This window comes from Callionymus lyra, chromosome 6 (genome assembly GCF_982586985.1).
Source record: "Callionymus lyra chromosome 6, fCalLyr1.hap1.1, whole genome shotgun sequence".
Lineage (NCBI taxonomy): Eukaryota > Metazoa > Chordata > Actinopteri > Syngnathiformes > Callionymidae > Callionymus > Callionymus lyra.
Genome location: NC_141823.1, coordinates 24638268 through 24655180, shown reverse-complemented (window position 1 = coordinate 24655180; position 16913 = coordinate 24638268). Strand labels below are relative to the sequence as shown.

The following is a 16913-nucleotide window of genomic DNA, read 5'->3' as shown; positions in this document are numbered from 1 at the left end:
GTGAATTCAATCTGTCTTCGATGATGTTGCCGTTTTTGTAATAAATAATTATTTATTTACTTATATGTTCTCCTTTCAGTTGACATCAGATTACATGTATCTGTATTTAAAGGTTGTAGTTGATGACATTTACTAAAAGTAATTTAGCTGTCGTGTGGGTCTGTTAAATATTTTTGTCTTTTTTCTATATAATTTATGTTTTGTTTATGTTCATATCATTGTTTTTAATGTACACTAATATTTTTGTACTGTCATTTTATTGTTGTTCTTAATTTGAATGTTGTAGTGAGTTCTATCTTCCCTTATTGATCACCAATTATTCCATTCATTACCTCCGCAGAGGAACTTGGTGTTACTTTTCAATAATAGCTCCAATAAGTGATAATTAGGGATTTTATGTCGTTTCACTTGGTTCAACAAATGTTTAGAATACTTTTAAAAATGCAGCAAACAATCAACACCAAAACAAAGTGAATTTTAAGTGACTGGAGACAAAATGTGATGATATTATTATAATTGTTATCATATAGACCTTCCATAGTCTCTTATTACGTGAAGATCTTGCATATTTAACCAGTTTATTAATGAAATAATAATACTTTTTTTTTTTGGTTAGCAAACACAAATCTTCAATTAAGCATCTTGTTTCACTCATTTTATTGTACAGTGTTTTTATGAAGACACATGAAAAGAAGCCCTTGGATGTGATAACTCATACCAGTTTTTAGCTTTTATTATGTTTGTTGTGGACAAACCTTCTTCGTTAAGACTCTGTTAAGTAGTCGTGTCACGTCAGGAAAACCTGTCCACTGATGCTAAACTTTGCCCAGACAGGGAGAGACAATCAGCTGCGAGTACACATTGACTATCGACAGATACAATTTTGCTCTGAAAAAGGTGTTTACTTGGAGCATTATCATTCTGATCAGGCGTTTATTTGGAACACAGCGAGTGATTGACAGCAGAAGAGTCTGCATCGAGGCGTTCTGTGAATGCGTTCAGTTGAGACACATCTTTTTCTCTCAAGTTCAATAAAAATGATTCACTCGCTTCACTTTTTATCTGTCACTAGCAAGTTTCCTCATGCGCTCACTGAAGAGAGAAGAATTTCAATTCCGTGTAAACAAACAAATACATAAATGATTCTGACAAATCACAACATGTCATTGTGTTGTTTGTTGTCGCACTTTTAAGCACCTGCCACCAGGAGAAGCACATACGCTTATGTCAGAGCGGATTTAGATATAATTAATCTTTCCTCAACAGCATTGATTTCATTTTCGATTTTTATTTCTTTGTGAGGGCTTAGTTAATGCATTTGTGTCTTTTCGTTTGGACTATTGTAATAGTTTATTTTCGTGTCTACATAAGAAGGAGCTGTCTCACCTGCAGTTAATACAAAACTCTGCAGCGAGAATTCTGACCCGCTCTAGTAGGAGAACTCACATTTCCCCGATCCTTAAATCTCTTCACTGGCTGCCAGTTTCTTTCGGGATTCATTTTAAAATTCTGGTTCTTACTTTCAGATCTATTCATGGTCAGGCTCCTCCTTACATCACTGATCTGATCCAGTCTTACACCTCAGCTCGGGCTCTGAGGTCTGTGGATCAGAATCTACTGATGGTTCCTGAACACGCTTCAGGACCAGAGGAGAGAAATCCTTCCAGGCTGTTGCTCCTAAGCTTTGGAACGATCTTCCTCTCCCTCTGTGTTTGATGATCTACTGACTCCTTCAAGAAACATTTTAATACATTTTTATTTGTGCAGGCTTTTCCCTGATCTTCGCTGTTTGTCTTATGTCTCGGCCTTTTAGAGTTTTTAAATTTGTTTGTATTTTTAACTCTGTATTGCTTTTGATTGTTTGGTTGCGCTTTGTGACCCTGGTCTAAAAGGGAATTTATAAATAACTAGTTAACTAGTTACTTCCTTCTTGTACAATTGAGTTTATATTAAAGATAGATGGCTGCCTTGGTGGTTGGTTCTATTTTTCTGTTGCTTGTTTTGTGTGTTAATACTGTTTCTTGTGAGTCATTTCAAGAGAGAAGCTTATATATAAATATCAGGTCTACAGCTCATGTTTATTTACACCAATTCTGATGGTCTCTTGGTTTATTTTAAATGACTTTGTTTTATTGTCGTATATTCCTATAACACATTCCAGTATTGCGTTTATAACACTGGAAGTAAAAGAATGTTTTTTGATTTTGAAAAATACAATGTTTTCTATAGAACAGCAGATCTAAATAGTCCACTGTAGTGTCTAATATTTGCATGCATAAAGCAATGAACAAACAAATTATTTTTTTTATATTTCAGTTCAATCAGTGATGAGAAAGGTTTCATTGGCTTTTATTTTCTTCAACCTGATTTGCGTCCTAAGTGATGCTGCACGCTTTTCTTTAACTTGTTAGATGTAACTTTTATTGAGCATTTTATCATTTCTTAGCGTATTTCTTATCACAGTAGAAAGGTTCTGCCGTCACTCCACCTTCAGCTTACAGGTGGATTACACCGAGTCACTCGAACATCCCTCTAATCGTCCAGATAATCGAGAAGTGAAAATCTTTATTGAATTCCTGCCGAGTTAGGATGCTCCAAGTTTAGGTCTTGGGGGAAGAAGTGGTCCAGAAGACGGTTCAATCCACAGAAGAGCCCCTCACGATGCCAATCCAGATATTGTCATCAATCTTGAGGAGCTGCAGGACGAGCGGAGGTGCAGCTGTTGAATGCAGCAGATAGAAAGTCTGTATTTCATTTTCTGAGAGAGGCTTGAAGGCCCTCGCTGGTACGGCTCGCCTGCAGAAGTGTTGCTACGATTGTGTTGAAGGCGGATGTTGACCTGTTCTCTAAGTGTGTAAGTGCAAATTAAATGTTCGTTTTTTATTCTCTGAGAACAGAGTTTTATCGAAGGTGTCGAGTATTTGATAGTTTCCAGTGAAACATAATTAAATTGTCTAATTAAAGCTCCTGAGTCAGAATATTCTTCAAGACTTCAAATATTCATCCCGCGGGGCTGAATGAAGATAGCACAAATAATAAGCTGTCAGTCTGATGTTTTGACTCTGAACTTACACCAGGACTGATAACTGTGGTTTATTTTTGCTTGTCTTTGGTCTCTCTGTCATTTCTGCTTTGGTCGTCAGGTTTGAATGAAGCCGACAGTCTGCAGCCCTGAGAGCTGTCAGAGCTCCTTTTAGTCCTTCTTTCGGCTGTATTTTCGTCATACAGCAGTTGAAACAAACAAGCGATCAAACTATACACAGAAAACTACATCAAGTGTCAAGTGAGGATCTCTTCATCTTCTGGACTGCAGTCGTCCTGCAGCGGTCGAGCTGAAGCAACGACTCTAACATCCTTTTCTTGGACCGAGAAGAAAACTTTGGTCTGAATTCTGCAGCTCAACCCACACAGTCTCCCTCATTAAGTTCATCCCTGTGAGCAATGCCTGCGTTCGACCTCTGTCCTGCAGCTTGTTGAGGATCGACTCACGCTGTCGAGTTAAATAAACCCATCAACTATTTCAACATTTCCACACACACACACACAGCGAGGGAGTCTGAGTCATAATTCGACATTTAAGCTTTAAAACCTTCCATCAAATGTTTCACCTTTTGCTGCGAAAGCTGCTATATTTCATTCTTAGTCTGTTGACGTTGCATTTAAATCTTCATTTTCACTCTTTATTTGCATCATCAGCTGAATTATTCATCTTCATAGTGGAGGTGACGTAAGCCAGCACAGTGCTGCTGGGCCAGTGAATCACCTGTATGAATTGATTTGAACTTTTATTTTTTAACACAGGAAATGGATGATTTTCTCATGTGTGGAAAGTCATCCATAGAATTTGTACCAAGAATATTCCTTTAAAATTAATATTTTTTTTAAAATAATAATATAGTTTATTGTATAGAAATAAGTATCTATACTTGTTCTCATGCTATAATAATACACTGTCATTTAGGTCAGAGGTCCCCAACCTTTTTTCACTGCGTACTGCGTCAGATAAAAACAGGAAAAAACAAAATGATATAGAGTTTGTGCCAAACTAAATTTTACTAGAATATACAGTTTTTCTTGGAGTAAACTTGACTGAAACCAGTGTCTTGACATGTCAAGACTCACAGCCCAATGTTTCTTTAGAGAAAATACATTTTATTTAAATCTTTTTGAAAATAAAAAACACCTTTATAACAGTAATAATCAATCAAATTAAAATAATAAAAATTATTTAATTCTCTCTTCGCCCGGTAACAAACACCTCATGGTCCAGTACAGGTCTTTGGAAAAAGGTTGGGGATCATTGCTTTAACATCACAGAAGACATATGATATCACTCAAACCCTTGCTGGAGCCAAGGTCCTCATGTATGGCCAAGAATAGTTTGTTTTTACCAATGTTAAGATATATAAACTTAACCTCTCCATAAATAATCAATATGGCAAATCTAAGTTTTTCAAGTGTAACACAATTGACATTTTAAACTAATAGATGCCAAACTTGCTTGCTGCAGTCACTGTGAGGGGAAAAAAAGAAGAAATCGACCAACCTGTCACACGTTTAGAATCTGTAAATCCAGTTAAACAACAAACAATTAACGACATTCTGTCTCAAAATTCTGTCTCAAATAGAGTGAATCTCATGTTTTGGGGCGCCGTAAAGATAAATCTATATGTGTCAGGGAGAATTACAACTAGGTCACATTAATACAAATTAATCAATATTAAACTATTGAATATGTTTAGGATTGACTTATTCCAGAATCATTTTATAAGCGAGGTGAACAAGTCACTCGTTTGACCAACGAGATTGACCCAGTGTTGTTTTATAATATGGCTTGATTTTGAAATTGTTCTTATTTAATAAACATTAAGGTTTTCTTTTGTTAAATTTCTGCCTCCACGACGCTGCTATGGTGGAGTTGAAATATAACATCATAGTGAACTATGAAATAAATATTTTATTATATAAAAAAAAACAATACAAGGAGGAAGAACATTTTTCTTCATTGTAACTACTGAATCATTTAAAGCGACTGGAAAAACAAAGGCAGCCAAGCATTCAGAGGCAAGAAATAGACAGACCAAAAAAAAAAATCAATAAGGGCTCCAACAATCTGGTATCTGAGTAAACAGACAAAATATTTATTCGCCTCAAACTGCAAAAAGGTCACAGTAACTTTACTCACCCGTGAGGAATTGTTTCGTACAAGTATTAGAGAGTAGACGTGCAACAGAGGATCATGTCAGCAGGTATTTATCTCCACTGTCTCAGCCACAGAGCTCAGACCTTCTTCTTGTACAATAAGAACATCTCCAACTGTCTCTTGCCTTTGGACCACAATGCACTGCTCTGCAGCGTCTGCTATAACCACCTCTACGAGTCCATGTCCTTTGCCTGACGGCAGCGAGCCCTCAGGGCCGAGCAGCAGAGGGCTGTAGTTTGACGCCATCAGGTCGTCGGTGTGGACGATGACAACCGTTTGTTGGACGTCCGAGGACGGCTCTTGAACCCCCTCGTGTCCACACTCTGGTCTCCCCTCCTGACCCCGCTCCCTCTTCCAGATCAAAAGCCCTGGCTTTTCATGGGCCTCCTGAGGAAATACTATCTTCTTTGGTCTGCCTTTGATTTCTCTCAGGGATTTTGGATGTGAAGCAGAGTCTGGATCTGTTCCCACATGCCCCCGCTCCGTGTCCTGCTGCCTCTCCTCGTCTTTCTTGTGCAGCGCCTGATGTCTGAGTAAACTTTGCCTCAGAGTGTAAGACGCCCCGCAGTAGCATCTGTGTGCCTTCTCTTTCTGGTGGGAAGACGTGATGTGTCTTCTCAGCTTGGTGGCCAGAGTGTATCCTGTGAAACAAAGAATTACAATTACAATGTATTTGACATTTTTAGTTTTCTTAACTTAAAGTCAGGGTTGAATCATTGCTTTTCTGACACTTATGCCACACTAATATATAGACTGTATTTATTTAAAAAAAATGAATTTTGATCCTTTAGTTTTCCATCCTCATGTTATGAAGTGTTGTTATGAGACTTGCAAATTGGTGGCTAAAAAAGTAGTGAAAAGAAAATGCGTTTCATTGAAAGGGACTCGGCTGGGGAACAATGCTGATCCAAAACTCATTTGATTTTCCAATAAATATTGACATTTATTTGAGGAGTTATGGGTGTAATTGAAATAAGGGGAAACATGTACGTTTGTATATGCGTGTAAATGTATGTGCATATTATAAAGTGTAGCTTAAGTTTGGAAGTATGCAGGCACTTAAAGGCTAAGCTTCTGCCTTTCAGTCCAATTTTTCATTTGTTTGTCTTTTCTGTTGCTTTAAATTGCATAAATGAATTTAGCTGAATATCCCATCTATTCCAGAAAGGTTATCACCTCTAGTGACTTGGAAGGGATGTTGTCAGGCATGTTGTCACTTTCATTAATTGGATTTCAGACCATTTCCTCTTTTGCACAATGTAGGTTGTGATTTAGTTTTATTTTTTTTGTCCCTTTTATGCAGGTATCATGTTTATTTTTGCTGGTAACTCAAAGCTTAGACTCGTCCTCAACAGCTCCTCCAATTACACTGTGATGTTTAAGACGCTAAACTTTAGTTTCTTCTAGTAAAAACAGTAACGCATCATTTTTTGTCTTCACTTTAAAGAGCAAATAATGTAAAACCCAACTCTCCTGACAGACTCACATGTTTCAAATGTTGAAGTCTTCCTCTCCAAGATGCAGTAAGTCCCTCATCAAGACCATGTTTTGAACTTATTACTTTATAATATTCTCCCCCGTATGAAACTTCAGCGAACGAGAGGTTACGAGGGCGACGCCCATTCTGTCCTAAAGCTCCTCCTCCAACCACTGTGGCTTTAATCTACTCGCTTTTGACTCAAATTCAATTTTTTATTTTGTTTTTTTTCCAAACCTTTCCCGCAGACGTGGCAGCGGTGTGGTCTTTCCCCAGTGTGCAGTCTCTCGTGGGACTTAAGCGTATGAGGGTCCCGGAGGGATTTCCCGCAGTAGCTGCAGAGGAATGCGCTCCCGGTGTGGTTTAGCATGTGTCGCTGGAGTTCTTTCTTCTGGGAAAACCTCTGCTCGCACACGGAGCACGGAAACGGCTTCTCTCCACTGTGAACTCTCAAATGACTCTCGAAGTTCCCTGTGTGAGGAACAACGAGGAGAGGGTCCATGTCACAAGATCTTCTTAGAATAAACATGTGGATCATGCCAGGGAATCCCATCCAAAATTAAAACCTCTCTTACCTTTCTGGCTGAAACCTTTGCCACAGTGCGGACAGATGTGTGGTTTCTGGCCGGTGTGAAGCCTCATGTGATTGTTCAGAGAACTCTTGGTAGCCAGCAGCTTCGAGCAGACGGTGCACTGGAACTGAGAGAAAAACAAAAATCATACTCTTGTTGTAAATGCTCAAACAGCCATAAGCAAACAGCAGATGCAAATAAGGATAGCTAAACCTCGAACACTTTATTCCAGGAACATGATAACAATCCTACCTTAGCAGGCTCTGTGTAAATCAATTTGCTGCAGTGAAGAAGGCGGTGGATTCGTAATGAGGGTCGTCGGGCGTAAGATTGGCCACAGTGCTCACACACGTAGGGTTTCTCTCCGGTGTGGAGGACCAGGTGCTCTTTCAGGTCCCGCTTCAGGCCGTAGGACTTCTCGCAGTGCGGGCAGGGGAAGGGGCGCTCGCCTCTGTGGCCCATCTTTGTAATAGAAAACACTTTTGTCATTCACTTTCGCAGTGATCGTCGCTCCTGCTGTGGTTGTCACACATGAGTAAACGGCCGCGGAGCTCGTGGAGCAGGCGATGGATGACGTGGTGTAATTTTCCAAAACAACTCAAGGGAAGGAGCCACTGTTGCTGACCGAACACGTGCGTCACAGATGCAGGTTGGTCTCAGGGAAACGAATATAATAATGCACTTTATCTTGTTACCTTTAGTCACATTCAAAACTCATTTTGTAAGTCAATTACCATTACGTTTAGTTTTTGTCTTACACGATTAAACGTCCGTATAGAAAACACTTCCTTTTTTGAATACAAAAATGATTTACCTAAGCTAATCAATCATCTGTCCATTTGAAAATATAATGTATTTACATTTTAATTATGCGTTATGTGCCATGAGATTCTAATAACTTTGTTATGATTTGTACTGATTTTATCCAAACTTTATAGTCTCTTCAAAAATAACACACTTGAAAGTTGCACTGAAGTTTGTTTTGAATGCAAGTAATACTTATGTATCTTTTAGACCTTTAAACATTGTGTTTAAGCCTTTAAAAAAAAAGTATTATTAGTTTAGACAATTAAACTCTTACTTCAATAGACTAGATAGATTTTAGATGTCACAGATATCTTGTTCTTCGACTTTATTGCTACAGGAAATGTAATATACGTTTAATTAATTAATGAGATAAATGCCAAAGTGTTAAAATATGTTTATATTTTCAGCATTACTGTGTTTTTCCTCCAATATTTTATGTGAACTGAATTATCATTAAAAAAAGTTGAATAAATCACACACTCTCCCTCATGTTTTATAATTAATATCAATTGTATACAATCTTTTAGCTTAGTTTTTCATTTTATTTTATTTAGTTTTTTTTTTTTTTTTTAAATGTAAGGTTTAATTGTATTTATTTCATTTTAAGCTTCTTTGTCGTCATCTATTTGTAAGTCCGACTCCAAGTCCCCTCACATGTATCAGTATAAAAAGGGACCCACTGGCAAATTCCATTGACCAACCCTGGTACAAATGTACTATATATTTATCCATTTATGTAAATAAAAATGAACATACCACCCCTATTTCCCCCCAAACTTCCTATCTATTATTTAATATTTAAACAATTTCCCAAAGGAGACCTCCTGAGGGATCAATAAAGTTCTACCTTACCTTATCTTAAGCATGAATAAACTCTATATTTAAACACAAAAGTACATACATATCACCAACAGGTTTTTGAAACACATGTGATTGAACAAAATCTTGCATTTAAAAAAGATTTATATATATATAGAAAGATAGATTGACCAAACAAGTAACTTGAATCTTATCTGTACCTGATGGGCCTTGAAGCTCTCTATGGAGGAGTAGGATTTTCCACACTGCTGGCACACGAAGGGTTTCTCTGTCATGTGAGTGAACTGGTGTTTCTTCCAGTGACCGACCTGGTAGAACCTCTTCCCACATGTCGGACACTCGTGACGTCGCTCTCTGCTCTTTTGTTTAAAGTTAACAGAAACGTCAGTTATCGCAAAGTCGGACTCTTCTGCAGTTGGTATCGCCTCATTTTGGTGCGACTGCGGATTCTCACTTGTTGTTTTCTCTTCATGAGTTTGCTGGTCAGGGAGCGACGGAGGTCGGTTCACTGTGCTGGACTGAATCTGCCGTGGCTTGGCAGCCAAGCGTGGGCTGGAGCGCACATGTGAAGACACACGTGGACTTGGAGAGAGTTTTTCCAGCACAGTTGCGAGACCTGATATTGTGTCATGAGTTGGTTCATTGGTGTCCTCTTCGTTCTTCCTGCCGGTCTGCGAGTGGACCTTCTTCCCTCTTCTGCTCTTCCAAAGTCTCCGTTTGTGTATCATCGGTTCACTCGGATCTCTGTCCTCCACCAGCTGGTCCTCTTCTTTCTCTGGTGGGGATGATGGACTTTCAGTGACGTTACTGGAATGTTCTAGTAAAGAATGAAATTATAATTACTTGTTATCTCTTTTCAAACACACAAACGGCTAAATGGTCGTCACTTATTGTTAAATTAAACATGTTTTTTTAATAGTAAGCATCACAAAGTGACTCAAGCTAATCACAGCAAGCATCAGACAACGACAGCAAACAGCTGGTTACGCAGTTCATCTCAATACCGATGAGCATTTCCCTGGTAGGTAAAGTAATAACAAAATTATCTGTTGCCTGAAAGCCCCTTACAGCGCAGATCAAATTAGAGAAGACAACACTTGGCAACCACAGCTCATTAAACTGCAACATTTTGTTAATATTTCATGTGGGAAATAGAGCCATCGTGGTGTCAACAGCTGTTAACTGGTTAGTTTTCATGTGCCATTTTAGTTGAGGGGTCGCATTAAAGACTAAACCAGCGGTTGCCAATCTTTTGTGTTAGAACTAGGGTTGTAAGAAAATATTGATAAAATGATATATTGCAATGTTTTTATTCACAATACTGTATTGATATTCTACAGGGTCATAACACCGTTAAATGCTTTACTAACTTACTTTTAAATTGTTTCAAATTAATTCAAATTGAGTTTAAAAATAACCACTAACAGATACTTTATATTTCATGTTGCTCCAGGTTGTTTAAGACTGTTAATCCACTTGTTTATTGTAAACATAAATTTACATCTTTTAAGAAGTATTTTCCTACAATTTCACATTTGATTAGAGAAGGTATTTGCTCATTACGTTGCAGTAAAAGCCAGAAAAGTGTTTTATCTTTAAAAGAAACAATACATTGTTGTTAATGCAGTATCGCAATATATCGCATTAAATCGTATCGTCACACATGTATCGTGATACATATCATATCACCAGATTCTTGCCTATACGCAGCCCTAGTTAGAACCCCCTCCAGCACATTAAATGGGTTTTGCCCAAACCCACCATGCGTGTGTGTTCATGTGTGTGCATTAAACAATATTATATGTAACTTTTTTTTCATGAAGATATCACTGAAGGTGTTTACTTTTCATTCATAATAATGATTTAAGACAACCGTTTGGTTGAATTAAAGTTGTTGTTGAGTTTAATTTAAGTTGAATTCAAAATGAAAGTTTATTAGAATAAATGGCTGAAACCGTAATTTTAAAACCGTTGGCTGTTTCTGGCTCTTTCTAGTGTCAAAATAATGCAACTCTAATTTTCATAACATTTTTGCTGTTGTCAATTTTTTGCATGCATTTGTTAGGGCTGTCTCTTGGCAGGAATCTGGCGATAAAATTAGAATAACGATACGATATAATGCTATATACAACAATACTGTAGGAACAACAACATACATACAATAAAGTACTTTCCTTTTGGTGTTGCAAAATGTAAAGACCACATGTCTAATAAATTGACAAAGTCGTAACTCCTTTAATTTGTTTTAAATCCAAAATATACATATATATATATCCAAACATCAGCTTTAAAAGCTACAGAAGTTGAATGTATCCCCTGGTTCTCAGTTATCACAGAGACCTAATAGGATTACAATTTAGCTGTGTAAGATGTAATGACTGCTGCTATCTGGTGGCCAGAAGTATATTTTCAACCCAAGAAAGACCATGGCATGAATATTTGTACGTGAATTGTGAAAAATTAGAATTATTGTATTTCACACACTTTATTGAACTATAAACCATTTAACAACAATTGTTATATTTTTAAGCAAAAGAAAAAAGCATTGTGAAAAGCATATCGGAAAATATCCCCATTTCGATGTTTTCTAACACTCCGAGTATTTAGTACTTTAGTTTAAAGTACAAAATAAAGGCTCTTCCTGTAAGTCAGGTCCTTCTTTTATCCTCATTCAATTTCAAAAAGTATCTCAGTACTTGTGAAAACACTGTCTTGACCTTAGTCTTGCAGTTTGGTGGTCACATAGATGATCTCCGGGCGGGTCGTCCAGACAAAGTTATGTAGAGAAGATTATTGTTAAAATAAAAGGTATAGAGTAGTTCTAGTACATTAGTCATGAATGTTCAAATTTAAAATTATCATTGCAAAAATCTTAAAAAAAACAAAACAAAATGTTACTTATCGTTCCTTTAACAAGTGAGTTGTGTTTGTATGACGTTTTTTTCCTTAGCAACAGGGTCAATTTCTCCAGTTTTATAAACTATTTCTTTCTGTAGTCTGAAACACGTATGCCATGCGGGACGATATTTAAAGTTTCAGATGACAACATCTCACTATAATAGGCGTAAACATTATTACAAACAATAAGTCAGATCTGTGACCCCATTCTCTCACGGTGTACTGACCTTATTTAGGCTACAGGTGATGACTGACTGTTGGTTATGCATTTCTGCTTAAATGTAATACACTCCCCTCGTACTGTTCATATAAACAATGTATTTTTAGAAGTGTCCAGCAGGCTACTCTACATGTGAACCCCGGGTTAAACTGTGACTCTGAAATACAGTTTAAATCATGATGTTTATTTTGTTACAGTTTGTGAAATCAAAGATGATAACTCATCTGGTCCGCTGAGTCAGCAATAAAGGTTTGGGTGTTACGTCCTAAAATAAAGCACAAGGTGGGAAATATCTACTCACCACATGCACCAAACCACACACACACAAACACACACAGACACACATACATACAAACACTGACTACTTCTGTTTCAATATCATTATATCACACATTTATGATCAGGAAAGTCAGAATTTGGTTGTTGGAAAATGAGGAAGCAAAAGGAAGGCCCTCTTAAGTACGAGAAAAAAACCACGGATATTAGATCACCTGTGTCTGTTGCCACCGGGTCTTCGTACAAGAGCAGTTCTGTTCCCGGCTGGATGTCCCGCCGCATACGCAGACACACATCCGTTGACCTGCCTTCACACACGTCTGCACGTTGCACTAATACGTTCCACTGGGAGTTGCTCGGTAACAGACAGGCAAAGCTATAAAATATAATTACACACATTAATCATTTTAAAGGTCTGTTCAAACAAGCAAACTCCAACCAGAAGCGAACAAATGCTTATTAGAACAATTAAAATGAATCCCTCCTATGTGACCAGTTCAACATCTCCTGGCGGGATTCAAAGCGCAGCAAACATTTGAAAAGATATTAAAGCTCTTATGCAATAAGGTAAAACTTAAAAATTCTATACTGTAACTACCTTTACTACAATCCATGAATGTGTTTAATACAGAATAGAACATAATCTAGTCATAGTCAAATCTTTCTACATAATAACTCATGCAGGTTTTTATCCTTCCAAGAAAGGAAGCTGGAAAGTCCTACACAATTATGTTTAGCATTGTGAAGTTGTAAAGCCAAGTATTGTGGAAAGAAAATCATCCTTTACAATAGAGAATACCCAAATTACCATGCAGGAATATTTGAGTGTGATTTTGGCCTGAATCATGCTTGTCAGAAATGGGTTTGAATTAAGGTTAGAAGTTAGAAAATATCGATACAGTTATATATGGTTTTATTTTTTTAATAATAAATACTTTATGAAATTTTGAAATCACCGTCTCTTCTTTTTAAAATATTTTTTCAAATAATGATATATTTAATTTATATCTATACATGTTTTATACTTACAGAAATTACGTTTTAATTTTTTACCATAGTTCTTTTGTGGTATTAAGTTCAATAAAAGGATAATTTGATTTTTTTTTAAAGTATTTACAGTAAACATTCAAATATTCATGGTGTTTTTTTCTTTTTGGTGTTGCAAATGAACAATTCAAATCTGCGAGATCCTGTCAACGACTGAGGACAAGAGGATACAGTCAACAATAAATCAGAATATATTATAATATATCGTATTGTTGTCCCTGTATCGTGATACCCATCGTATCCCCTAATTCTTGCCGATAAACACTTCTGGTTTGAATGTCTTCTGAATGTAACCGTCTTTAACTGTTATGCGTTTCCTTGTAAACAGTGTGCGATTATAAAAAGTGTGTGAGTCTGAAGTGACATATCCAGCTTTGGGAAAGAAAAATAATTTTCAATTTAGAACTTTAATAAAGAAGTGGAAAATTCAGAGTTCTGTTGAAACCAAACCTTTGTCAGGTGGACAGAAAACTGCCAGGAAAATGGTTTTCGAAGTAAACCCCTCAAATAACTTGTGGCTGATTTCTACACAAATGCCAAAAACAATCTCCCTTACAATATTTCCCAAAATTACAGAGACAAAAATTTATTTTGGAACAAATCATTTGGAATGAAGAGACCAAAGTGTAACTTTTTTGCCACAGACATAAAAATGACATTTGGCGAAAAGTCAATAAACCCTAGTGAACTATTCCTGCTGTGAAATGTGAGATATCAAGGAACTGGGAACCTTAGTCTGCTGCATGTGTGAGAAAATAATTTGGGAAGTAGAGATGTCATGTGCCAGGAACTGGTCTCTAAGGGGTAAACGCCACCTCTGACCTTCAGGGTAATAAACTGAGAAACTGGGATGGAGCTATAACCGCAGCACAACGTCTTTGGGCCTTAGAAATGATCCAGAAAAATAAGAGGTTTGTTGTCTTTCTCCGACAGAACCTGTTCAAAATGAATGGCATGATGAATGCAGAAGTTTATTCTTAGGCTCTTGAGAAGAATGTGTGCTCATCAGCATGAAAACTGTGCATAAGTCATTTTTTGCAAAGAAGAATAAGCCACTTTACTATTGCATGGTATATAGAACCTTCTCCAAAACTACAACATTTCAGAACTATTCAACTACAAAGATAAAAACTTTTTTTTTTTTTTATTGTGTATTGATTTCCAATACAATTAAAACAATGAAAGGCTTCACAAAATCACTGGCTATTAGTGAAAAATAGCATTTTCGCATTTTCATTCATATTCCTTATGAAATGCAGGAAATCAAGGGTGTGTTCATTTTTAAAATCATATAGACAACTCTTTTTTTATGACATTCCACTGTTAGCCTCTTCAAAAGAATTACATTAAGTGTATAGATCCCCTGTTCATTTTCCAAAAATGTTCAGAATGCTTAAATTACACAATTACTGGATCAAACAATGAAAATGTAAAAGTCAAAGTGCCAATTAATGACCATATGATCACTTACCCAATCCAAACCGCTGACTGTTGAACACCCTCTTTAGTTACAGGTAACTCTCTCAGTCCCTGCAACAGAAAAAACACTCAAGTGAAGGAGGCAAATCTAATTACCATTAATACTACCATTAATGTACAGAACACATAAATCATGCATAAACATAGTTCATTCAGTATTTAATGTAAATAACAGTACATGATTTTTGCAGTCTGTGAATTCAAAGCAAAAATATTTCATAGTTTCCTCTGATATTCTGAAAAATGGATCAAAAGATGCCAAAACAACAAAGTCCTTTGACAATTTTTAAAGTTTGTTTTGTTCCTTCAACACAAACATTCAAACTTAAATAGGAAAACCGATTAGGGATTATTAACAGCAACTTTGTTTATATTTATTTATTTGTTTGTTAATATTTTTCTGCTGCTTGATTGTAGCATTCGGAACTCTATTACTTGGTTGTTCTGTGAACCCTTTTCTCCTGTTTTATTCATTTTTCTCCATTTTATGTGCTGAAGAATGGAAAATATGAGGAATAGTGTTTAGAAAACCTGCTCACAAAACCTGTCCTTGGATTTGTTGTCAATATTTAAATACCTCATCTCGCTCTGCTGTCTCATTAATATTATCAGTAAGATATTTTTGAATCTTCTTTAGATTTCCAGACCAACTCTGTCTCATTTACCTTGCAAAGACATCCAGCATGCAGTGGTTTTCCAACCCACCACAGTCCCAGTCTACCCTCGCACATCTCTGATGGTCCCAGAGCAAAACCGCTGGGCAGCAAGGATAAAATAATGGAGGATAGACTGACCGGGGATGACGCATCACTGCAATCCATGATCCTAAAAAAAAAGGAAATTAAATGTCCCCCTAGATTAGTATCAGAACAGTAAACTTTCCACTAGACAACAACACATTTTTAATGGATATAATGAAAATTATATAAACATTTATTGATTATTATTTGCAAAGTATACGTTTCGAAATCACACATTTTATTCAATTTAAAAAAAATGGTTGTTATTTGGTATCAACTTTTTCTTTTAATTTTGTTTGTTAATCATTGACTTATAAAACGCCACGAGTGAAACTATTTCAAAGATAATGAAGAGGATTAAATGAATAACTACAAAACCAATAATAATAATAACAAGATATTCCTGGCGATTTAAAAGTGCTCGAGTCTCACTGAATGGACCAAATAAACGCAGGGCAAGCACCTTTCTGGCCAGCAAGAATGTACACAAAGACACAACAACGTTAGTTCGTTGCTGTTGTGATGAATACGTACTTTAACTATTAAGTTATAATACTCTACTATGTCATCACGTTAAGTGAGTTCCTTTTAAAATCCATCATAACTTACTAAAAGACCAATATTGAACGTTTATTTGCGCCATTGTGCATTTCAAGGCTAACCTCATATAGCATACTCGTCTTTGCAATTGTTATTAAATACTGAACTACTACTTATGTTCGTTTTTAAGATTTATTAAGATTAAACGTTACCGTTCATGCTCAGCGAATATCAAAAACTCTTGGATAGCTATCGTTACCCAACATCCGTTGCTAGCGGTCCTCTTCTTCTTCCTCGTTGAGTGCGTGCGCACTGTCCAGTGAACACTGCCATCTATCGACATGTTGAAGCAGCACAGTGTAGCAATTGGTGAGTACTTGAGTGAAATATAAACTCAAATATTAGTGTTTTATATTAATATGTTTTGTCATCTGTGGAACACTAAGAACAGGTTTCATTTCTTGTATTCATTCTCCAATGACCTCCTTTATTGGGGTCGCAGGTGGCTCGAAACTATTGAAATAATAATATTATTTTTCCGAGGAAATGGTGTTTAAAAAATACTTTATACGAGGTAAAATAAGGTAAGACAACTCTTAATTAGTTCTGATTCTTTTTAGTAAAGCTGATATTTACATGAAAATAAATAAATAAATACAACTCACATTTCTCCGATCCTTAAAACTCTTCACTGGCTTCCAGTTTCTTTCAGGATCAACTTTAAAATTCTGGTTCTTACTTTCAGATCTATTCATGGCCAGGCTCCTCCTTTCATCACTGATCTGATCCAGGCTTACACCCCAGCTCGGGCTCTGAGGTCTGTGGATCAGAATCT

At 36.6% G+C, this 16913-nt stretch overlaps 1 protein-coding gene across 1 annotated transcript; it reads right to left on the bottom strand.

The window, feature by feature from the left end:
* Positions 1-5119: 5119 nt before the first annotated feature.
* LOC148077690 (zinc finger protein 408-like) lies at positions 5120-16359 on the bottom strand. Its single transcript, XM_087794393.1, has 9 exons — positions 16291-16359; positions 15464-15623; positions 14791-14849; positions 12488-12648; positions 9079-9695; positions 7505-7714; positions 7256-7379; positions 6918-7151; positions 5120-5844 (listed from the first exon to the last, which is right to left on the bottom strand). Exons 2-9 carry the CDS (start codon positions 15617-15619, stop codon positions 5243-5245), a joined length of 2163 nt encoding a protein of 720 aa, XP_087650519.1. The 5' UTR covers positions 15620-15623; positions 16291-16359; the 3' UTR covers positions 5120-5242.
* Positions 16360-16913: the final 554 nt, after the last annotated feature.